We start from the raw sequence: 24,225 nt of genomic DNA on the forward strand, positions 1-24,225 counted from the left end.
TTGCATGTATGTTTTGTCTACTCTGTAAACATCTCATTTTAGCTTACAGCTCCTGCTGTGTTTAGAGTCTATCATGGTCAGCAACAAAGACATTTATTTCCTATGCGATGAAGCAAGCATTAGCACTATCTCCACAAATAAGAAGAAGACGGGGAGCAGCAGGGAAGAGGCTGTGTGTGTCCTCAGGTACAGGGTGCAGCTTGGGGAATTAAGGCTTGTGAATGAGCGACCAGTTACCATTTAACCAGATGTTTCGTTTCCATTGGCTGTGTGGCTGTTCATCACAGCACGCAGCAAGCAATTGGAAATAATGGGTTACAGAGTGTAGTGGTGCCATTGTTGCGGCCTGTTTGAAAGCTCCACAAACAAATGTGGATTGGATTGGCACAGGGCCATGCTAACATTAACCTAGGCATGCAGCATACATCATACAGTGGGACTGAGGACCTTAAACAAGCTAATCCAAAAGCAGCGTAGCTTTATCTAACACCATGAAAATTGTGCTGAACACTGAGAGAGTGAAAATACAAACCTCCGCTACTTTAAATGTTTTTACTAGAATAAGGATGGCTGCATTTAATGGCCACATTTAATGATGCAGCAAACTGTCAAATGTTAATAATTACTCACATCAGTGGCTGTAATAGACTGCATACTTCAGTTCTTTACAGTTCGTTACAGGTGACATACACAATCTGCCAATTAACAATTCACATGATTATATTTTTAAGAACAATGAAGTTGAAGCTTGAATGTCGCTTTAATTCCTCCTCCTGTTTCTCTGTGGCACTAATCACCCCTCATACAGAAACAGGCATCATCGCCGCTGATCTGGAAATTCCCCTTTCCTGCCATTTAAAAGCTCCGCTCTGAGGGCTGAGAGAGCCCGGCGCGCTGCACGCTGAAGAGCGAGGCTGTGAGCCGAATTATGCAATATTTTGTGCAACGAAGAGGATAATAAAGAAGAGCAGGTGTTGCATGTTTTTTAAATGGGAAATCTGTTGGGCAGCTGGCGTTTCAAGGAGCCGAGCACCGTTGAGGAATGCGACTCGACGTGGGGATCGGACTCAGAGAGCGACGAGCCGGCGGCTGAAGATGACAGCGGCATCTCCGACTCCGTCAGCCCGGCGGAGAGCGACCGTGCCGCCGGAGACCCTGGAGACACATCCCCGCAGGTAGAGCGGGGTTTATGATAGATGCATGTGGTGACACAGGGGTAAAGGGGAGGGGGAGGGAGGGGGCACGGTGCGGTAACATGTGCCACCGGCAACGCACAATATTGACAAGGCCAGGACACAGAAAGGGCAACCGAGTGGCCCCGATACACGCTGCTGTCTCCTTGGGGAGAGCATGCAGCCCACGCCAAACTTCATTCAAAAATATATCAATTTTTTGTAACCTTGGTTAAAACCAAAGACATGCACACGATGTCAACTTTCCAGAGTCGTTGAGATACACTACTCATGGTGGCGTTTAATCCACCAAGCAGCACTTCACTGAAAACAGTCATCTAGCACTTTTACCAAGGTTCATTTCAAAAGGCAGCTAACTGTAAAACAGCTTTCAAATTTGAGATGAATTTACATATAGTTCTGCATGATGTATTATACGAATTTTTTAAAGGATTATAAACCTGTTCTATACTTGCCAATATACGCGCCTATGTTGTGAAAATATACCTGCAAACATAGCATTATAACCTCCATATTGTACACCTAATTGTGTTGGTTAATTAGTAAAGATAATTAGTCCTTCCCAATATTGCGTTTTCAAATAAAGTTGCAATGTCTATCTGCGGGTTATGAAAGAAATAAAATATTACATTTATGATTATGATCCCTGTGGCCTGAATTATCAGAATAGTTGCTGTTGAACTATTTCACACTGTGTCAGAATATTAAAAGCAGCAGGTTATAACAGGAGTATCTGAAGAACTGTAATTCAGTGGATCAAATCAAGTCAACTTTCTTGATATAGAAATCATAAAATCAGTCATAAAACCATAACAGAAGTTCAGAATCATTCTTTGTTAGATCATTTTGAATTGGTTAAATTAGCCTTCTCACAATTTTTGACATGATTACAAATAGAAACTAAATTTCTGTGAAGAGGAAATTTAGGATGCAGTTGGAAATTGTAACATAGATTCAGGATCAGGTCAAAATTACAAATAGCACAAACATAAAATGACATGTAAAATGACAAAAAACGATATTCATTCATTCCTACATTTAGTACATAGCTTTGATTAGTGTATGATTAATAAATGAAACCTGGTGTTTGGCATAGTTGAGTATAGTGTAGATAAATACAGCTAGATATAGCAGGATTAGGCTTAGTATTACACTGTGAGCCCTTTTGACCAGTGAAAGTTAACATGACCCAGATTTTATTAGAGAATCAATTCTGGTTTCTGGCGTCCTATTGTCGTGATTGCACGGCAGCGCTGATGTGAATTGTCCTCCTTTGCTAGAAAGAAATGGATGATGACAGCCGTCGACCTCAAAAGCAAAGGCTGTGCTTTTAATTCAGCTGAATGGCAGATGAGCTCCTCACAGCATCTGTTCAAACACAAGTTGTTTTTATTTCATATCATGCAGTGCACCAAGTCTCTTTTGGTTTTTACGTTTTTCTTTTGTTCCTTTTTTCTTTAATTTTAAAGTTTTTTTTTTTTTTAATTTCTTTCTTTCTTGCTTCTTTCAGCTGACTGACTCCCCAGAGTCTGTTCCGAAGATGAAGAGGAGTTTCTATGCGGCCAGGGACCTCTACAAATACCGTCACAGCTACCCGGTACACACACACACACACACACACACACACACACACACACACACACAGAAACCAAAGATTATATCATTGTGGTGCCATTGATACCCAAGAATGTGTAACCACAATGGACACAGTTGCTTTCTGAAACACACACGCAGACTCACACAACGTAGACACCCTTTGTGATGCCTTTGATTTTGTGTGCAGAACTACAAAAGGCCCCGGCAACCCAACGAGTACCGTAACCTGCGCTTCTACCTGAACAAGATCCCTCTAGTACCTGATGGTGAGGTCACACACACCCACACACACACACACACACACACACACTATACATGAAGACCACCTGCCACTGCGGAGAGAAGATGTGTTGGCTTTGGGTTTGGTTTTGTTTGACTAAAGGTCATGTTTGATTGGGAAAGACCAGCAAATCAGTGGACTTATCTGATGTTTTTACATGCTCTCTCTTTCTCTCGTTCTCTTTCTGTCACACACACACACACACACACACACACACACACACACACACACACAAGGAAATGTGCGTGAGAGCTAATTAGCCCCGTCTCTTCTCAGGTATCTATATAGAGGAGATTCTGTCGAAGTGGAGAGGCGACTACGACAAACTGGAGCACAATCACACCTACATTCAGTGGTGAGACACGTGCTGCTGTATCTATTTTGATGTCATATACCTGCTGTGTGATTGCATCAACTCCTTGTAGGTGCCTGGATCATTTGTCACCTGGTAGGGGCCACAGTAACTGACATGTCACAGCTGCTTTCCTCTACCTAGTTGTCAAGCAAAAGTCACCAGAAATAAAGAGGAGAATGGATTTGTGCTTGATCGTGAGTCGTGAGTCTGAGTCCTGTCCCCTTTAGTTACTGTTGCAGTGTTGTCAGCTGAAGCTAGCCAGCTAATTAAGCTAACATTAGCTTCATGAGATAGTTGACTTTTTAAGGTTTCTAGCTGACTGCTTTTAAAATGTGAACCTTGTTAAATATGTGCTATAAAATGCGTTAAATGTGCAAGTGCATGATATTGTGTGAACACACTGAGGCTAACGTGGCTGCATCTGATGATCCTGTAGACGACATGGAAGTAAAGAAACGCAGTTGTTCTTACATTGCACTTTAGAGCCAGTTAGTCCTGGTGTGATCTGTATGATGTTTGTCGACTTACACACATATTCGTACTTTCAAACTGTGTATTCCACTTTTAACGCTACAAGAGAGAAGGCTTTGTAATGTGTGACAGTAACATTATCTCAGTAAAGAGCGAGATGCTAATGTTACTCTGAACTTTGATAGGACACAGAACCAGCCTCCACACAGTGGGAAAATACTAAACTGTCCTACATGTGCTAATGATGAATGAGGCTTTTTGTCATGTAACCTACACACTAATGTAGATTAGTTATAATGATGTGCTCCTAAGCTGTGGAATTAACGCTACGTTACAGTTGTAGGTAGTAACCCAGTTAGTTGGACGTGCTAACATCTGTAGCTCACCTCAGAGCTGTTTACACTGTTAACTACACTTTGGCACATGTGTTTCTGGTTTAGGGGAGACTAAACAAACCTGTCTTTACATGAAGAGAATCTTACTGGATGTTTCCTACTGTACACTGCCTCAGCATGTGGAGAAATCCACAAAGCTATGATTGCTAAGCTATGATTGGTAAATTCCTGTTTGGGGGAGGGGTTTAATGAAGGGTTATTTCTGTCCTACACCTGTGGACATGTGTCAGGGAGCGGCAGTGGTACTTATCTTCTTTACTTTGGACTTTAGCAACTGCTGTGAAAAGACACGTAACTAATAATCTACATTATTTAACTAACCAAAATGTTTTGTATGTTCAAAAAATTGTTTTTTAATAATTTTGTCATTTATCCTGTTTTTTTTTTTGCTCCAGGCTGTTCCCATTAAGAGAACAAGGGCTCAACTTCTACGCACATGAACTGACTCAGGACGAGATCAAAGTAAGACACACACAAGTAAACATAAATACATCTAGACTCCACATACAGACTGCATACAGTGTCAGTGTGTGAGCTGCCTGTCTCATTTGTTCACACGTGCTTACCAATTGCTGGGTGACTGTTGCTTCCATTCAAGCAAAACAATTCACAAAAATTGGTGCTTTCCGTGTATGAAGCACGTACCATGTCTCCACTTTATGAACATGTATGCATTGTTGTTTTTAGCCAATCTGACAGACATGTCTGTAGTTAATGTGCCTGTGTGTGTGTGTGTGTGTGTGTGTGTGTGTGTGTGTGTGATAGAGAGAGAGTGAGAGAGGGTAAGGAGGGGTTGAGCTAGTCACTGCCCTACAGTGAGAGATGGTTTTGTGTCATTTGAATTAGTAAAATCGTTTTGGTTCATTATGAAACTGTGTTGAGACTGTGGCAGCGGACACCAGTAGAGGAGGCAGTCCTTCAGTGTGGCCAAGGACGCATTTGCGTTCACACTATTAAAAGACCACCTCCAAATGTGGTCTCAGTGATTAGGTCTCATTACATCTTGGGTGCGTTCACACCTGAACTTAGAGCTGTCCACTTGTGATCGGATCACCTGAGACAGGTGTTGATACCTGTGTGAACAGGGCCTTTGTGTTTGGGCTCTTGACAATTCATTGTTAATGAGTAACTTTGTCCCTGTGCAAATTTAGATATGGTTTGAGTGAAAGAGTCCGTATGTACAGATTTTATATCCTTATGATAATCATCTGATCACCCAAAGAGCACACCAGGCACCAAAGTTTACAATGGTAAAAATATGGGTCCCTTAAGAAAAAGGTTGGGAACCACTGCTTTAATCCATGTTGCCTAATATACTTTAATCCACACGATGTGTGGTATGAAAAAAATAACACCAATAAATCAGTAAATCAGTCAAACGTTTGTGACTGTGGGCCACAGCGCCACATGTGAACAGTAACAAAGCAAAATCCAGTTTCATCTTTATTAATCAATTTCTTAAATTAGCCTTTGATTATGTTCCGGCCGCCATCTAATGGATTAGAAAATATTGGCTTCATTCTGAACGTAATTGCCCACTCCTGCCCTAGTGAGTCTCCTATGCAGCAAACACTATACGGTGTGTGAATAAGTGAGTGGACATGTGAGCACAGCCTTGGTCTCTGATGCGCTGTATTTATACAGAAATATAAATATATCTGTACTTAATCCTGTCAGGAATTCCAAAGCACTCGTGAAGCGAAGCGGCGATTCCTGGCGGCCTACTCCCTGATGTTGGACTTCTATGGCATCAAACTGCTGGATAAGAGCGGGAATGTTGCTCGGGCTCCCAACTGGCAGGAGCGTTTCCAGCACCTTAATGAGTAAGCATACACACGTACGCGTTGTGCAGCAGCTTAGGGGTGTAGACTTTGTGTCAACTTATCGCTCGCTTGCCAATTGCTGCTTATTTGTCCTTTAGCAAAGCCATTATTCTAAATCCCATGCAACTCAATTGTTCCAGTATCAGCAGCCAAATGTGAAACAGCATGTTTTAAGTCAACAAACAGATGGTTAAGTGGTAATTTAAAGGGTAATTTTTTTTCTTTCACATCCTATTTTGGTGGTTTCATGGCCTGAGAGAAGTCATTGAGTTGCCAAAGAAGCACCTGAATGTTACACATCGAGGTGTGGACTTGTTAAGTACGTTTTTCTCCCTCTGCCCAGCAAGATCTCCGGCTGTTACCAGACCTCCTCAGGTCACAAGCCTCCTCTAAACCTTAGACATTATCCCAACTTCCTGAAAAACAACAAATGCTCCACCATAAAACAGCTGCTCAATACACTTGTATTTCTTTCTCTCATCAAATATTCACTCTGGTCTCCAGATTTCTCTCGGGCCAAACTACCATCAAAAAGAGCCGTTCTTAATAATTAAGGTCATGCGGTCTTTTGCTGGATAAAGTTTATTAGTTTATTCTGAGATGCATTTCTGATGTAAGCAGTTACCATGGTTACAGGGGCCGTTCACGTCCATGGTGAGGCTAGCAGAAAAAAAGGTGCTGTTTATACCAGAGTGTAAAACTTCACATACAACAGCAGTCAGGTCACTCTGCTCTGTAGTTACACAACAAATGGAGTCAACGAGCAGCTAAAACATAAAGATGCACGCTGCAGTGGGTGATGGGTGATGACAACAAGGTGATACTTTCAAAATTAAATATTGATATGGTGTTAATAATACACACATGATAATATGGTCATGTTAGGTCTTGTAGATCTTTTGTTTGTCATTTCATCTTAACACTACTCATTAGTAGTAGCAAGTATTTGTTCTTTTTGTTCACTTTTGTACAGTTACAGTTACATAACCTCGCACTTGAATTTGAGTTTAATTCATTTGCCAAAAAAAAGACAAAACACACACTAAAAAAAGTTAAAGATGGATTTGACTGATAACATCGTTATTATTATTATTATTATTATTATTACATTTTTCTCTAGATATCGTGTATAAATGTGAAAATCTGATATTGTGGCGGTCGTAGTTGACAGCCTAGTTTAATCCTGTTCTTATTCTTACCGTTAACATCACATCCACAACCACAGCCCTTCACAATGTGACATTAGCATATCTTATTAGCAATGGCAGACTTTCTTGCATGCTTGTATAAGGGTTGTGCCGATGGACAATCGACAGTTATCGAGTGAGTCAAGACGATTAACATAAAAACTTATTGTATGTAACTTATTTGTGGTTTTAAATTAATATTGAATTTAATTTTCCCCACCACAGTTTCATGTATAAAGCTGCAACTAGCTGATGCTCACGCGCACATACACACACACACACACACACACACACACATACACACACACACACACACACACACACACACACACACACACACTCCAACCAGCTGACTGTCATTGAAGCGCTGCTTGTTGTGTGTAGGTTCTGTGCTATGATTAAACAGAGTGGAGGAGAGAGGTGGAGAGAGAGAGAGAGAGAGAGAGAGAGAGAGAGAGAGAGAGAGCTGAAAGCCATAAACAGCTGTGTCCACAGGAATATTGTAAATGCTGTGTTTATTAAACATAAATAATTGATGCTTTATTCATGATGACAATTCTGTTTTGCCATAAAATGGATTTGTCATCATACTGTCATCACTCTGGGGAACTGAGAAGGAGTGAGAGAGAGAGACACACTCGCTCCTTGGTCGCTCTACTTTCTCTCTCACTTATAGAGTAACCATCCAACCCCCATCATATTGGCTATTGGCAATTTCACAGGGTGACGACAGGATGATTGCACTATGGATAAGATCACACAACCCTAGCGTGTTGAAAAATAGATATCTATGGCTGGTGGAAGAACAGTCTGGGACATATAATGTGGAATTCCACAGATGAATATTCATTAATCAGTTTTGGACATCATCATCAAGTTAGTTTTTTAGCAAACAATTCAAATATTTAATTATAGTTTTTAGTTTACATTTTTGTTACAAAAATGTAATGTGAATATTTTTCGCCATAGTCTTTGTCAACACTAGGGTCATGACGGAATACCACTGACTGTGATTTACTCGTGTTTTCTCCCTTTCTCTTTCAAACCTTTTAAGCTGCTTCTCCTGTGTTGTTCTTTTTTAAGGTCGCAGCACAACTACCTGCGGATCACTCGCATCCTGAAATCCCTGGGCGAGCTGGGTTATGAGGCATTCAAGGCCCCTCTGGTTCGCCTCTTCCTGGAGGAGTCGCTGTGCCACAACACCCTTCCAAACATGCAGCACAGCGTCCTCGAGTACTATGTCTACACCATCCGCCTCCCGGCCACCCGCAGACGCCTGCTTCGCTACGCCCGCCAGCACTACAGGCCTGCCCACGCCTTCCTCTGGGGTCCACCACCTAAAAGGCGAGGCGGAGGTGTCGGTGTCGGAGGTAGCGTGGGTGCTGGGAGCAGTGGGATCAGAGCACCTGCTCCAACGCCAGAGCAACAGAGGAGAGAGGAGGACAGCACCACCTCTATGAGAAGCGGGATTATTGTGTCTTCCCATGATGCCATGATGTGCCAGGACCTGGCTGGAGGGGGACTGAAGGGCTGCACAGTGCTCGGGTCTAACATGGCCGGACTGGAGGGAGCGTTGATGTTGGCGGGAGCTAGGGGAGGGAGGAGCGAGTACAGCGAAGCTGTTCCTCTGTAGGGAACAGAAATAAGGTTTAATTCCTTTATTATCAGGTTTTAAAGCAGAAAAAACAAAAAATTAACTGTTTTTAAAATTAAATCAATTCAATTGTAAAGAACAAAGAAGAACTTTATTCTTAGCAGACCCCATAACCCAGGGTCAGGACAGTGTAACACATTAATAGTTTTAGATCGGAATCTGATAAATGTGTCGTTAGAATCAATTCAGGTTAAGGGCTTAATATAAACTACGATAGTATTCATTGTAGATTATTCTGTTTAACTGTATTAGGGATTGTAATGTGGGACCAGGGTGTTGGGGGGGGTGGGAGGTCATATCCTGAGCCAAGCTAAACAATCTCGCCTTGGACCAAATCCCAAAACCATCTGAACCAGGAGGGACTCAAACGTGTTTCAGCAAGGCTTTTCCTCATTAGGGCGGTGAGCAAGAAAAAACCAGTCAGAGAGAAGATTGCCTTATTTAACGCTGTCTTTTTAGATCTGTGGCAGGTGTCACTGAACCAAAGGTTACCTGCTGATTGGCGTGTTGGTCACATGATGGTTTTGGGAAACGGTCCTGCCTACTCATCAAACACTGTAGCTGGAGTTCTCCTGAGCAGCAAGCTGGACTGAGCTCCCTTTGTACAGGCGCTGTAAAGTGAAAATTATAATGTGAAGAGCGAGATCAGGGAGTTTTAACTCTTTTTTTTTTTCAAATTCTGTGAAGTGATATTAGGGGTAGTAAACACTTGAGAGGGGCTGGCTGAAAATAGCAGGAGTGGGTGGGTTTGTCATAGCAATACATAAAAACCATATTTTTTGAGATGGACTTGAAATCCTCGTAATGATAATAATCGCAGGCACAACTCATTTATCTGCTTTTTGCAATTTTACTGTCTACAAGTTGAAGGTAGCAGCTCCCTCTGAAAATTGTACAGATCTCTAGAGCAAAAAAAAAAAAAAAAAAAAAAAAAAGACTTGTTTGTGACTTTATATCTGTAAGAAACAGTTAATATCAGAGTGGCTTTTTAGTGACATCAAAACTCCTGTAAAATACAACTGGCACCATGGAGATCTGCTTGAGAAGTGGCGAGGTACACAGGGCTGAATGGCTGAATATGCACCAGCGTGAGTTTATTGGGAACACCTAGCTTGTGCAGTCTAATGAAAACGATCCTGCAGTAGATGCAGTTCATGAAGGTTCCAGTGTTCAGTGAAGCTGTGTTAAAGAGAGGTTGAATGTAGTTGAGTGCTGTTGAACTACACTGCATTATGTTGACATTATTTTTGTCCAGCCCATTCAAAACAATGACGGTAAGCTAAACAACAGATAAGCCCCTTCGTATAATGCAGTACAGTTCAGCGGCACCAAAAACCGCAGCCTCCAAAATGATCCAACATTTGAACAAAAACTGAACATTATAACCTTCATGACGGAGGATTTATCGTGGGACTGTTGTAGTCGACTTTTTAGCTGGGTGGACCTCACGAACTGGTAAATTAGTGAGGTGTCCATGTTGTTTTAGGGAAACGGGGGAAGTGTAATTTCTTTTTCAAAATGTAGGTTACTGTAACAGTAAACTGTCTCTTTTTTAACACCAATTTCTACACAAAAATGGTCATATGACACTTTTTGAAAGACAAGTAGCAAACGAGCTAATGTAGAGTCAATAAATTGATAACACTGGTTGGTAGTCGTAGTTTCTGAGAGATACATTTGCTAGTACGAATGGTGCTACGTTAGCTAGCTAGTGGTAGCGGCAGTGGTTAGCAAATCACTGCAGTTAAAGAAATCTGAAAAAAAGGTCTAAAAAAAGTCAACTTTTTAATAAGTAAAAACAGTTATGTAATATTTTGAAAGCAGTCTACGCAGCCTAATCATAAAACACATGGAAGAACTGATGTTCCGTAGATAGTCAACACATGACTTTAGATTTGTTTTTGCAGTGATATAATTGCAGGTAGTTTTAAAACACCTTTTTCATGTATGGTGTTAAAATCTAAAATACTTCCGGAAATTTTATTTTTGTGTCATGATGATTATCTATTCAGCGCGGCTCTCTAGTTTCGTCAATTGTGTATTAGAAATGCAAACAAGTCCAGTTTAGGCTAACAGTGCATTTTATTTTACTAAGAGTACAAGGCATGACCTGCTTTTATAAACTGTGAATGTTAAATTAAGACAGATCATTTCATATCAAATGTTTCATTCCTAAAAATTTCATTTTTTATTTGAAATTTCAAATTAAAAAGTGCACTAATGTGGTTTTAGTGCAAACTTGCTAACATTCTTTGCCATCAGTAGCCCAACACCTCCAACATGGCTGCCACCGGGTGTGTTGTGTCACCTAAAAGTCTTCTCTACTTAACTGAACCAGGTGACAGGATGTGGACTATGAATGAAGTTTATGTGTCAGACAGGTGTCGTGTGTTGCACTTTTTGACAATCTGTGTCTTCCGGTTGTGAGCGCTGTAAATTGTGGATCAACATATATATAATCTGTGAACGGTCAGGAACTTGCTGCGTCACAAACGCTATTGATTGTTCTCATATAGTCTAACCTGGCAGTAATTTGACTAAATGATATGTAAAATTGAACACCCATATTCCATACAGTAGTAGGTGGTGATGTTGTTGACTTTGTCCTCTAAATACGATAGATAAATGCTTGTAGGGCTAAGTTTGTATAAGTGCCACTGCAGATACTTTTGTTAGATACTCAATATCTTCAAATTCATACATTTACATGCCAAAAAATACCCCGTAAAAATATGATTTCCCCTTGGATCTGTACTCTGATAAGGGTAAGGATAAGTGTCATTAGCATGGAGCATTTTTTTTTTCAGCTTCCCCTCATATCATCACCCTCATCATATCAGATGTTGGCAGCATTACGTTGGTTGTGTTTGTGTTTGTGCAATAGATAGATATCTGTGAAACTAAAAGCCATGTGAGGTGTGTGACGGCAGTGGTGCGAACGATCGGGACTTTAACGCTTCTTCCTGACTTGTTCAGCTGTTCTTCCTGTAGAGTATGGCCTTGTTTTTCATGACCTGACAAGGCCTCTACACCGCTCCCCAGCCAAGTGTATCTGATATAATTGTAAAAATAACTTTTCAGGTGAATTATGTGATCACATGGGCTGAAGTATCTGAATCTCTCGTGTATTGTACATGTACATATATGTGTGCGAGTGTGTGTGCGTATGTGTGTATCTGATATTCTTAAGTGCCTCTTTTGTATTTTTTATGTTTATCTGTATGTTGTCTTTCCCAGCTAATTTCCTGTACATCCTGTTTTTTGTACAGCATTTTGATATTTACATTATTGTTTTTCATTACAGTCATACACAGTACAGTATGAGTAGTATTAATGTACAGTAACAGCAGGAATACATCCCATAGGAATTGGTATAGAGGAGGTTAATAATATATAATACTTGAAATTGTTTGTATCTGGCTTATTGATTAAAATGTGATTGTTGATGACTATTCACTACGCTTGCTGGACACACCTGTGTTTTGTCAGTGTTTTTCAGCATAGATGGGCCACGACTTGATGTTTGCCCTAAAATGTGAAATTTGCCACAGTTGACTCAATAAAACTGGGAGTGTGGATGAAGAAATTTGTCAGCTGCAGAGAGTTTAAAGAAAGTGCATTACATGTAGATTCAAGTTGATGAGCACATGTTTGTCAGACTGTAGAGGCAGGAATAATCTCATTGGTTGATTGCCTGGTACATAAACAGTTTTTGGTCTCTACAGCTAATTTCCTCCTTCATGACAACTGTGGGGTAAATGTTTATATCAGCATGTACCATTAACCAGCATTTACTGACATCTGCACACATACCCCACCTCTTTGCCCATTTTTGGATTAGCAGGGAGTTAGGCGGAGTCAGGCACCGCCAAGATGGCGACAGTGGAGCAGCCCACTCTCGAGCTTCAAAACCGCTCTTCAGAAACCTGTGGGTGACGTCACTGAGGCTACGCTCATCTTTATTTACAGTCTATGGATTAAACACATAAAGGGTTTCATTTGCCAATACTTAACATGACATGAAGATTATCTGCCTGACTTCTGAAACATGAATGACAGAAGCTTTGACCTGACTGGAACTAATGCAGTATTAATGTGCACATTGATGCCGCATGCAACAATGTACAAAAAAAAAAAAAAATTAAGAAAAAAACACATGGCAGGTTAATGGCTTCATGTTAGAACCTTTGTAGAAAAAAATGGAAGTTTCTCAAATCCCAGCAGTGTTTCTCAAGATAGAAAAACTGAAAATAACTGACTTCCTCCAGTGCACACAGAGGGTGGTCGGTCTTGACAGTCAGACAGGAGCATATAGTTGACCCTCAAATCCCAGGCCTGTCACAAACAGCCTCGCATCTGGGCTTGATGCTGGACTGTCACTACATATCTTAACCCTTTTGGGGATGTGTGAGGGGAAACCAAAGCCAAAAGATTTCCACCAGTGAGGTGGATGAATGAATAATTTAATGAGCCTGTGCAGTATGTGACGTACAGGTTTAAATACTGAATATTACAGGATGGAAATTACAAAAATGATCATCACTTGTCTTTCACTCATCAATAACTGCAGATATTTGTTTGCTCTGAACACTGTTATTTTTAATTCTAACATATGAGTTAGAAAACAAAGGCATGAGGCCTTCCTCCTCATCTTCATCATCTGTCTAATGGGTTCTCTGTGTTTCAGTCTCACTCTGAGATGATAAATGTCTGTGTTCACAGTGTTATTTTACACACACACGCACACACACACACACACACACACACACACACACACACACACACTGTTGTGTTCCACATATTATGCATTTGTATATAATATATTTCAGCTATACTGCAGTTCATGAATGCACTTTGTCTCCAAACAGAGGTTGGTAGTGATGCACCGTTTGGCGACAGGAAAGAGGCATTTACAGCAGAGCTGAGATGAAATATGTCTGTTCAGTTCTGTGATAGTTTATGAGTTTATTAACAACGTGTTTTCAGAGGGATCTGTCTCTCTCCAGGGGTTTGCAGTAGAGGTGAAAGGAGATGTAAGTATAATAAATCCTTTTATCTTTGACATAAAAACTCTTACACTTTTATGCTTGATCACTTCTGACACACCCCACAACCCTTCCACTTCAGCACAGTCAGTTTCACTGCAAGCACTCAGCTGGCACGGGTGAGGGTGAAAAGACAATGTGCCCAACTTCAACCTGAAAAACAGAGTTAATCAATAAACATGTTGCAGTCTTTGGGTAGAGTGCATATTGTGTATATTTACCAGGTGCTGTCTGTGTAGTGTGGAAATACAACTAAAAATCTTTGTGATTCAAATGTTGCTAGACTGTAAACCTGAGATGAAAATATATTGGTTAAAAATGATAATCTGTTATAAATGACTTATGATAAACTCAGTAATTACAAAATAGAGTTTAGTTTTTTCAAAATTTCATACCCAGTGGTTAGTGATCAATCATGTCTATTGTCAAGGAGGTTTTCACATACCAGGAATTTGCTTTGGTGTTTTGGTGCTTAACACTACACACAGTAAGAAGAAATAAAATAAAATAAAGTCAGTTGCTGTCATTTTAATCTCCCCTCCTTACAGAACTCGAAGATGATGGATGGTGTGGAGGACCCACACCCTGAGCTCAGCCAGTACAGCCTCCTGCTGACTGAAAGGACGATGGAGATGTTTGATGAAGAGAAATGACATTGACCTCAATCTAATGCTCAGTGTTTTGCATAATGTATGTGAAGTACAGACGGACAATTTTTTGCCAGAGTGGAACACTGAGATTGATCAAAGGGAGCCTGAGTGTGTGAGGGAGAGAGACTTAACACCAACTCAACCATAACACCATTACACACATCTAAAACTGTTATCCGAGTGAAGAGTGCCATTTTAAGTCATGATTGTTGCTGTTATGCTGTGTTTGTCTAATAAATGTGATCCACCTTATCTTGTGTTTTGTAAAAGCAATTTCAAATCAAACAAGTTTTGCTTTATTTGTCACGATTTGTCCTGACAGGACTTTGTTTGACTCTTTTTTTGGACATTCGTTGATTTCCTGTTTTATTTGGAAGTTACTTCCTTGTGTGTCTCTTGTTGTTTCTTACTTCCTGTCTTTGTCCTGTTTCCCTCCAGCTTGATTGTCTGCCCCACCCTAATGTGTTTCACCTGTGTTCTTTTGCCTATTGCCCCCCTGCCTCCCATCTGTATGTGGTCTCTGACTTCCCTTCTGTTTTGTTCCTGTTGTTCTCCAGTCATGTTTCCTTAGATAATTATCCTTTTACGCTTTGTCTGCCTAATTTTGGATTATCTTCCGCCTGCACTGGATTGGCAACCTGTGTTTGTTTTGTTATTTCCCTATTTTGACCCATAGACTTATTTCAAGTAAGTTCTTGTTTTTTTTTGAATAAACTCTTGAATAAACATCTGGTGATCAGTGTCTTAATCTGGGCCCAGATATTCTTCAAACTTCATCAGTCCTTCTGTATATTCAAGTAAAAATAAAATATAATTTATAAAATATAATTTATAGAGCCAGAGCGGATAAATACCCACGTTTACTGCAGGGTCACTTGACCCGTGTCTGAATGCCGATTGTGGCCCTTTTTATTCTTTGTTGACAAAAGCCCGATAGCAGGTCATTGAGTTTGTTTGACCAGTGGAAACGGGCTCAAGTCTGCATTATGATTGTGGATTTGTGATGTTTAATCAAATTACTGGTAACCTGATTGTGTTAGTATGAAGCAGCATAACATTAAGTCAGACACAGCCAACATGGCAACAATAGAGCAGCTCACTCTGAGCTGAAACACTGCTCCTCAGAAACATATGGGTGACATCATGGAGGCTACGTCCATCTTTATACAAAGTCTATGAAGCAAACCAAGAACAGAGCACATGATGGGTTGTTTAGGGGACCTGGGAGACCCTGGTTAGGTGTTTTAAATTTTAAATATCTCTAGCTATTGAATTTACGGAATATTAGGCCTTTAAATTTTATCTATTTTATTTGCAACATGTTTTTACATATTGTATGTAATGAATATGAATTACAAAACACAGAATAAGGGCTATGTTTATTTTCTGGAATTTCAGTCTCACATTATGCACATTGTGCCGTAGCTGTAGTGCCATCAGCTTGTGTTTCTCTTGGCTGAAATGTGTCAACATAAGGATCCATAACTGGAGCATAATTTCATGTCTCATTTGTGATCACAGAGGTTATGAGTTCTGCTTGGAAGCCTGTGTTAATTACTAATGAATGCTATTTGCATAAATCATTGTTAGTTTATCCTACCATCACCGGTTTTTATTACACAGTTATATAGTTATGTGCAGCATTGTCCAGACAAGAGATAAGTGATGCTGTTGGTAGGCGTAAAACATCAATGCACATACATATGGGATTAAATTATACTGAGACAAACAGACAACTGACAGATTAATAGCAGCATGACAGAGGATATTTTACCTTCACAAAATTACACACTGCAACATTTGACAACCTTTATTTAGGTGTATAATGTAGCCTGAATGTATTGTTAATAATTCATTATGTACACATCCAGTCCTGAAGCTTCTTACAGTCAAACATGTGACATCTGTGCCTTCCAGAGCCAAGACAAGAAAGAAGTACACTCTGATTCTCCAGTACAAAGACCACATCTGTTGCAGCAGATCTGCCAGCTGAATAATAGGATTTAGGTTCTCAGCGAAGAGCTGGAGTGGCACAGGGAGCCGTACATTATGTGAATAGCAAACTGACTGAAGACCTCTCTGAAACGATTGTTTTCTCCATGAAGAAGTTGGAAGATAATAAGCGGGATACGACTGGAAAGCTTGCTGCCATCCGGAGAGGGCTTAAGCTGAGAGATGTGACGGCGAGAGCCTTCAAAGAGCGTCAGCTCTGTTGTAGTGCGACTCATCTCACTCCTACTGGACCTTTCTTCTTCCTTTCCCGTCAGTGACAGCGTCGATCCTTCCACTTCTCTTTGATGCCACTGATGAGCAAACAACAGACAGGAGAGATGAAGTGTCGAGAGAGAGGCTTCTCTTGGTCCTGAATGTCTCTACCACTAAAGGTAAGGTGTACACATAAAGCACTTTTATATTGAAAATGGAAATTTAGGTTTATTGTGTTTGTATGAAGAGTGAAATATGCCTGTTGCAACGTCTTCCTGTTGGGCCTGTGATCAGCCCTGTGGACTGGGGAGCTTGTCAGATCTGAGATCAATGTGAAGGCTTATGTCAGCATAAAACCAAACGACCCTCTGTCATAGAGCAGAAGATCCTGTTAGTGAGGAGGATGGAGATATAGAGGTCTGCTGACAAGTTGTGGAGCAAGTAATGAGGAGGAGGAGATTTTAGAGAACACAGTTATCTGTTGAAAATATACAGCACGACCACATAGTCAGGTGTTTTCATTTGTCCAAGGAAACTATCCTGATGGGTCGGCAGAGACACTGAGCTCTGCCTCATTTAGACAGCACTGCATCTCAGCTGTGCTACAGTGCCCCACCTACTGGAGATTTCTGGCCACTGACCACGCTGGCGACAGCCGGGGCAGCAGGCATTATGTTTTCAGGTTGTCCATCCCTCTGTCCATCTGTCCCATTCTCATGAACACGATATCTCAAGACCACCCTCAGAGAATTTCTTGGCACCATGGCAAAAACATTCACTTGGACTCAAAGATGAACTGATTTGATTTTGGTGGGCAGAGGTCAAAGGTCAAGGTCACTGTGACATCACAAAACATATTGATGGCCATAACTCTCAAATTCATACATTGATTATGATACAATTTAACTCAAATGTCTACAAGGGTAAAATGAAGTGATGATATTTCATATACAAAAGGTCAAAGGTCAACTTCACTGTGACATTAATGTTCTGCAAAAACACGGCTGGACATTATTCATTGCTGTAACTCAGGAAGTGGAGTTTGTGGGCATATTTCCTGCCACTTGGCCGGTTGGTGGAGGGATACAATGACAAAGCAGTGATTCTAGTTTGTATTATTATAAAAAACAAACATTTTCAGCTGAAGAGAATTGTTTTATGTGATTACTCGGTCCGCCATGTTTTTCAGTTTTTTGGAGCGCCCTGATAGCTGAATGGTTAGAACGTATGCTGCATAACTACAATGTCCATGGTTTGGCTGTGTGTCGTACATCTGTCTCTTTGTCCCCTCCCTTGTTTCCTGTCTGCCTCTGTTCAGTCCACTTTTCAATAACGGGAAAAATAACAAAAATTATTCTTTAAAAAAAGTCTCAATTTATAATAAAGAACTACACAAATTTGTTCACCAGATGAATTTTAGTGTCTATCTGAGGTCTGATTATTTGCTAAATCTAAGCCATAATCATAGCTATCTTCAGGGCACAAGGAGCCAGCACTTCCATTAAATCATTCAGCACCTTCAGATCTCTGCTGGTACACCCTAAAGACCAGATCCTCCCTGAGAGGAAGACTGCCGTGGTGTATGACATCATTATGACATCAGCTGTCTATGAACAGACAAAAACCAGCCACAGCATTAAACTGGGTCAGTTGGTGGAGAACATTCAAGTTCTACAGTCATGTGTCATGTCATGTGATGACAACTGAACCCTATTGTTACAAACGCCATCTGCTGAGATTCAGTTTCCACAAGCCCATGAGATACAGCTGAAAGCTCCAGAAAGAGATAGTGAATGGATATTGGGTCACAATTTTTATGTCAAATGCTGAGAGTACATTTGCAAACAAATCACAAGCTCATTGGATTCATAATATTTGAGTGTAACTGAGTACAGCAGCCTGGAAATGTCACATAATGAAACAGATCTCTCATATTTTTGTTGTCGTTATTGCATCTTGTTATAATGAGAAAACATTATTTATAATGAGGTATAAATATCTTATAATAAAAACCTTTCATGTTTTGACAAGATAATTCTCTACCCTTGTGCACTATTGATATTGATGCAATGTAAATGTGAAAGAACTCAACAAGATCCCATTTAAAGTAAAAAAAAAACATGAACTCTGCAGTGTATTGTAATTGGAAATGTCAGTGGTAAGTAGGTACTGGGAAAATATCCATAGAGAAACTTTTGTTAACTAAAGCAACATGTAAGGTGTTACTTTCTCCCTGATAGGACACCTTGTTCTGTCATCATTTCTTCATCTAACCTTCAGATAACAGTGGGGAGTTTCTGAGATTTTCTTCTCTTATAATTACGGATCTCTTATAATAGCTGCTCATTTATGGAAACCAGCTGGTGAGCTGGTTTCTAACGTGTGTCAGTATGTGGTTATAACAAGGTACATGTGAAAGAAATTTTAATGAGTTGCTAACAAGATGGTGAGAGGTGATCAGCATGGTGCCTCTGTCTTGCAGTAGTCTAAGTTTTACGTGTTTCTTCACCAGTTCACTTTTAAAATGTGACCCTTATGTCGATGTAGATCTTCCAAACAACATCAGTCTTCAGAAAAGCTTGACTCGATCAGCTGCAGCTTTGAGACTGAGCTGACACGTGTCACTGTGGTGTGGGATGGTCTCACTGCAGGGCTGAGCTGTTGGCGGTAAGTACAGGGATTCAACACTTTACCGTCCCATCTGCGCAGAGCAAGCTGAGTAATCCAGAGCTGGATTTAAGAAGTTGGAAAACTAAATAACACTTGAAAATAGCAATGATACCATACTTTGGCTTCCATCATTACACGGAGGTGTTTATGTAAGTGAGTGTGTGTTTGTACTCTACTGTCTTGGTGATTGGTGTAGACATGTTCTGTCCTGTTTACACGTTGGCAGCTAAATGAAAGTGACCAAATCACTTCTCAGCTCATTATATTGTGTGAAAATTTATATGTATGTGTGTAAAGCCCCTGCAGAGCTGAGTGAAACTGCAAAGTCAGGTGATAATTCTCTGTGGGTTTATTACCTGCAGTCTCTTGCACAGCCATTTGATCCACTGTTAATATACAATACGTTTTAAGTTTAAAGTGACAAAGTAGTGAAATATGATGGTGGGTAAATAAACATATCCCATTTTCTCAAACTCTGTGGTTGAGTCCTAATGGCTGTCTGTATCCGTTTTCGAGACATGAAAGTCATGTTTATGCAGAATGCATTTGAGCGTTTCTTTCCCACATTATGTTCTGCTTCAACATCCTGTTCCAGGCAATAAATTATGCAAGAAATATACCAGCAAAATGCTGCGTCCATGTGGCTTTAAAACTCAGAGTGTGTCATACATCTTTAAACTCCCCAAGAGTCAGGAGTCAGCATGCAGCCTGGATCCTGTTCGCCTCGAGACTCTAACAGCAGCACTGTGAGGCTGTCGTTATGTCAGCAGAGCTTTGAGCTATAGATGCTAACTTAAGCATGCTAACCACACCTGCAGTAACAATGCTAACATGCATATGTTGAGCAGGTCATGTTTACCATATTTATCATTTTAGTTCTGTTAGCATGCTAACATTTGCTTACAGGCACTAAATAAAAATACCACTAAGGCTGATGCGAGTTTGGTTCATTCATGAGAGATTAAAAATGAAGGGATGACCCAAGTTACTACAGTTCAGTCTGAGGTGGACATGTCCAACCAACAGCTGTCAAGACATTTCTTAACCACAAACACAGCGCCGCAGGAATGAGTCCTAAAACCCAGAAATGAGTTACCATTTTAGCACATCCTGTTCCATCATCCCGAAGTCCTGATTTCTGTAAGCTTCTACATCTTAAAGGCCAGTTGCTAACAAGTGGCTAAATGAGACTACAGAGGTTGTCGAGGACATTAAACATCATCACGCAAACCCATCTACTCACCAGTCCTCCTTTATTGCCTTGTTGTATTTATACTCACATTTTTGCAAAGTATTACAAACCTTTGTTCGAGCAAAGGCATTTGCAGAATAGGTCAGAGCCCATGTGGAGTGGGGACAGGGACAAGTTTAAAGAGTCCAAGTACAGGTTTAGCAAAGCGGTGAGAGAAGCTAAACGACTGTACTCTGAGAAACTTCAGCTCCAGTTCTCAGCCAATGACTCTGCTTCTGTCTGGAAAGGGCTCAGAAAGATCACAAACTACAAACCTAAACCCCCCCACTCCATTAATGACTTCCGTCTGGCCAACGATCTGAATGAGTTCTACTGCCGCTTTGAAAGACAGTGGGACAAGCCTGACACTAACCTCCACATCAGAGCCACATCAGAACCCCCCTCCTCCCCTACCAAAGGAACGTCTCTCTCTATCCTGGAGAGAGATGTCAACAGGCTTTTTAAGAAGCAGAACCCCCGCAAAGCAGCCGGTCCTGACTCTGTCTCTCCATCATCCCTGAAGCACTGTGCTGATCAGCTGTCTCCGGTGTTCACGGACATCTTCAACACCTCACTGGAGACCTGCCACGTGCCAGCCTGCTTCAAATCCTCCACCATCATCCCTGTCCCCAAAAAACCAAGGCCCACAGGACTAAATGACTATAGACCCATTGCCCTGACCTCTGTGGTCATGAAATCATTTGAGCGCCTTGTCCTGTCCCATCTCAAATCCATCACTGACCCACTCCTGGACCCCCTGCAGTTCGCCTACAGAGCCAACAGGTCTGTAGACGACGCCGTCAACATGGCTCTCCACTTCATCCTCCAGCACCTGGACTCCTCAGGGACCTATGCCAGGATCCTGTTTGTGGACTTCAGCTCTGCCTTCAACACCATCATCCCGGCTCTGCTGCAGGACAAGCTCTCCCAGCTGAGCGTGCCTGACTCCACCTGCAGGTGGATCACCGACTTCCTGTCTGACAGGAGGCAGCACGTGAAGCTAGGAAAGCATGTGTCTGACTCCCAGACCATCAGCACTGGATCCCCGCAAGGCTGCGTTCTTTCTCCTCTGCTCTTCTCCCTGTACACCAACACCTGCACCTCCAGCCATCAGTCTGTCAAGCTCCTGAAGTTTGCAGACGACACCACTCTCATTGGACTCATCTCTGATGGCGATGAGTCTGCCTACAGGTGGGAGACTGAGCGTCTGGTGACCTGGTGCAGGCAGAACAACCTAGAGCTAAACGCTCTGAAGACAGTGGAAATGATAGTGGACTTCAGGAAGAGCCCAGCCCCACCCACCCCCATCTCCCTGTGTGACTCCCCCGTGGCTACCGTGGAGCATTTCCACTTCTTGGGAACCACCATTACACAGGACATTAAGTGGGAGCTAAACATCAGCTCCCTCATCAAAAAAGCTCAGCAGAGGATGTATTTCCTGAGACAGTTGAAGAAGTTCAACCTGCCAAGGACTATGATGGTGAACTTCTACACCTCCATCATTGAGTCCATCCTCACCTCCTCCATCACCATCTGGTACGCTGCTGCCACGGAGAGGGACAATAACAGACTGCAGCGTATCATCCACTCTGCTGAGAAGGTGATTGGCTGCAATCTTCCGTCCCACCAGGACCTGTACGCCTCAAGGACTCTGAGGCGTGCAGGGAAGATTGTAGCTGACTCCTCCCACCCTGGACACAAACTCTTTGAGACACTCCCCTCTGGCAGGAGGCTGCGGTCCTTCAGGACCAAAACCTCTCGCCACAAAAATAGCTTCTTCCCATCTGCTATTAGCCTCATCAACAAGGCTAGAGAGCCCCACTGTTGCTGATCAATTGCACCAATCACCAGAAAAAATTCCTTGTATGTGAAAACATACTTGGCAATAAAACTGATTCTGATTCTGATTCTGATTCTGATGTGAAAGTCTCATTGGTGTTTTGTCAAGGGAACCGGAGTGATGCTAACGCCTCATTTCTCTACGACAACCTGATGGTGGCTATGGAGGAAAGTTATAGTATGTCAGCGATGTCCCTTTTTATTCCAAATTCAAAACATATTTGATCTGTGACCATCTGTATGATCAAGTGAGGGTTCAACAATGTGGATTGTGTTCAAATTAATTACAGCAACTTACATAAATTCAAATTTGTTCGACTTTGATTTCTTTGAAAATTTGACAGCCCTAACATTTAATACATTATCGTAATATGTTTTATTTTAAGGTCAATCTCATGGAGTGGTAATTACCATTATTAGATTTCCAAACTTTATCATATCATCTCAATCCTATTTTTCATCTGTAGGAGTTCAGAACTCCTAAATGTTGAAGTATCCTTCTCAGTTGAATATGCACTCGTCTGTTTGCCATTTGCTTCGTGTCATATGTGTGTACGTGTGTGTGTCTCTCGTTTGGCACTTTTTTCTGCATTGTTGCCCAACAGCAGATGGTGTCTCCATGTGTTTCCTGTCCTCTCATCTTCTATTTCCTCTCAGTGTGTCGTGCAGCACGCCGCTGCGCCCTCAAAAAGATATTTCACAATATTCTCCCCTCTCATCTTTGTCGGGAGATTGTGAAAGTTCAGTCACCGCTGGAGACTGGTAATCACCAACACTCACTTATTTTCACAACAGTATGTCTGAAGGCCATATCTGTAGCAGCACAGTGCACCACAGCGGTACTTTTTGTTTTTCGACAAAGGGCTGATTTTCTTCGTCTTGCCTGTCTGCAGATATCAGCGCTGAGGCTGACAGCTGAAGCCTGGATGCTGCTGCTTCAGACAGATTGTGCCGAATAACTGGAGAAAAATGAAAACTGTAAAACTTAACAGAGCATTTTTCTGGTCTATTCCCTTCATCTATCAACCAACTCCCAAGAGTCACTGTTTTTCATTAAAGGAATATTTCAAATTTCCCCAAAATTCATCCTGAAAAATTAAATACCTTCTGCACCTTTTGAAACTTGGAAATCTTAAGTATAATGTGAGTTAAACATCTGTTGGTTCAGACAATGCTTGGCCACAAAATATCTGTGTAATGATGAGCAGAGGTGGAGAGTTTCCAGCATTTCTACTCCTCGTTGTGCTCTGACGATACTCAGATTATTCTCAAGGACAGAAAGCAAATCTAAAAATACTCCTTACTATTCTGAGTTTTATGTATATTGCATAAAGAAACTAAGACACATCCTCAAATGTTTCGTTCTTCCTTATTGTCAGTTCAAATAAAGGTCTTGTACAAGAGTGGGCTTGACTTCTGCAATATTTAAATACACACCACAAATATTCTTGTAAACCTGTCCTGGTTTAGAGGATTAATGACAGACACAAAATAAAGTGATTAAATCATCATTTTATGTTTACAGTGACAGGTGTAGAGTCGCACAACAGTAATTTTCACAACTATAAGACGCGGTACACGTCTTTGTGGGATTGTCAGCAGAAATGAATGAAAATCCCATTGGCACTACT

The 24,225-nt window shown here is 41.2% G+C and overlaps 1 protein-coding gene and 1 long non-coding RNA gene across 2 annotated transcripts; both read left to right on the forward strand.

The window, feature by feature from the left end:
- Positions 1–819: 819 nt before the first annotated feature.
- Positions 820–9,889, forward strand: ogfrl1 (opioid growth factor receptor-like 1). Its single transcript, XM_071481447.1, has 7 exons — positions 820–1,175; positions 2,704–2,790; positions 2,977–3,055; positions 3,346–3,424; positions 4,686–4,752; positions 5,968–6,113; positions 8,384–9,889. The coding sequence occupies exons 1-7, from the start codon at positions 990–992 to the stop codon at positions 8,931–8,933; spliced, it is 1,194 nt and encodes a 397-aa protein (XP_071337548.1). The 5' UTR covers positions 820–989; the 3' UTR covers positions 8,934–9,889.
- A 6,897-nt stretch (positions 9,890–16,786) lies between these two features.
- On the forward strand, positions 16,787–23,997 carry LOC139623312 (uncharacterized). Its single transcript, XR_011691466.1, has 4 exons — positions 16,787–17,033; positions 19,402–19,521; positions 23,200–23,356; positions 23,488–23,997. It is a non-coding gene; the product is annotated as an uncharacterized lncRNA (long non-coding RNA).
- Positions 23,998–24,225: the final 228 nt, after the last annotated feature.

This window comes from Trachinotus anak, unplaced genomic scaffold, assembly GCF_046630095.1.
Source record: "Trachinotus anak isolate AG129_WGS33_773 ecotype Australia unplaced genomic scaffold, CSIRO_AGI_Tana_v1 ptg000007l, whole genome shotgun sequence".
Lineage (NCBI taxonomy): Eukaryota > Metazoa > Chordata > Actinopteri > Carangiformes > Carangidae > Trachinotus > Trachinotus anak.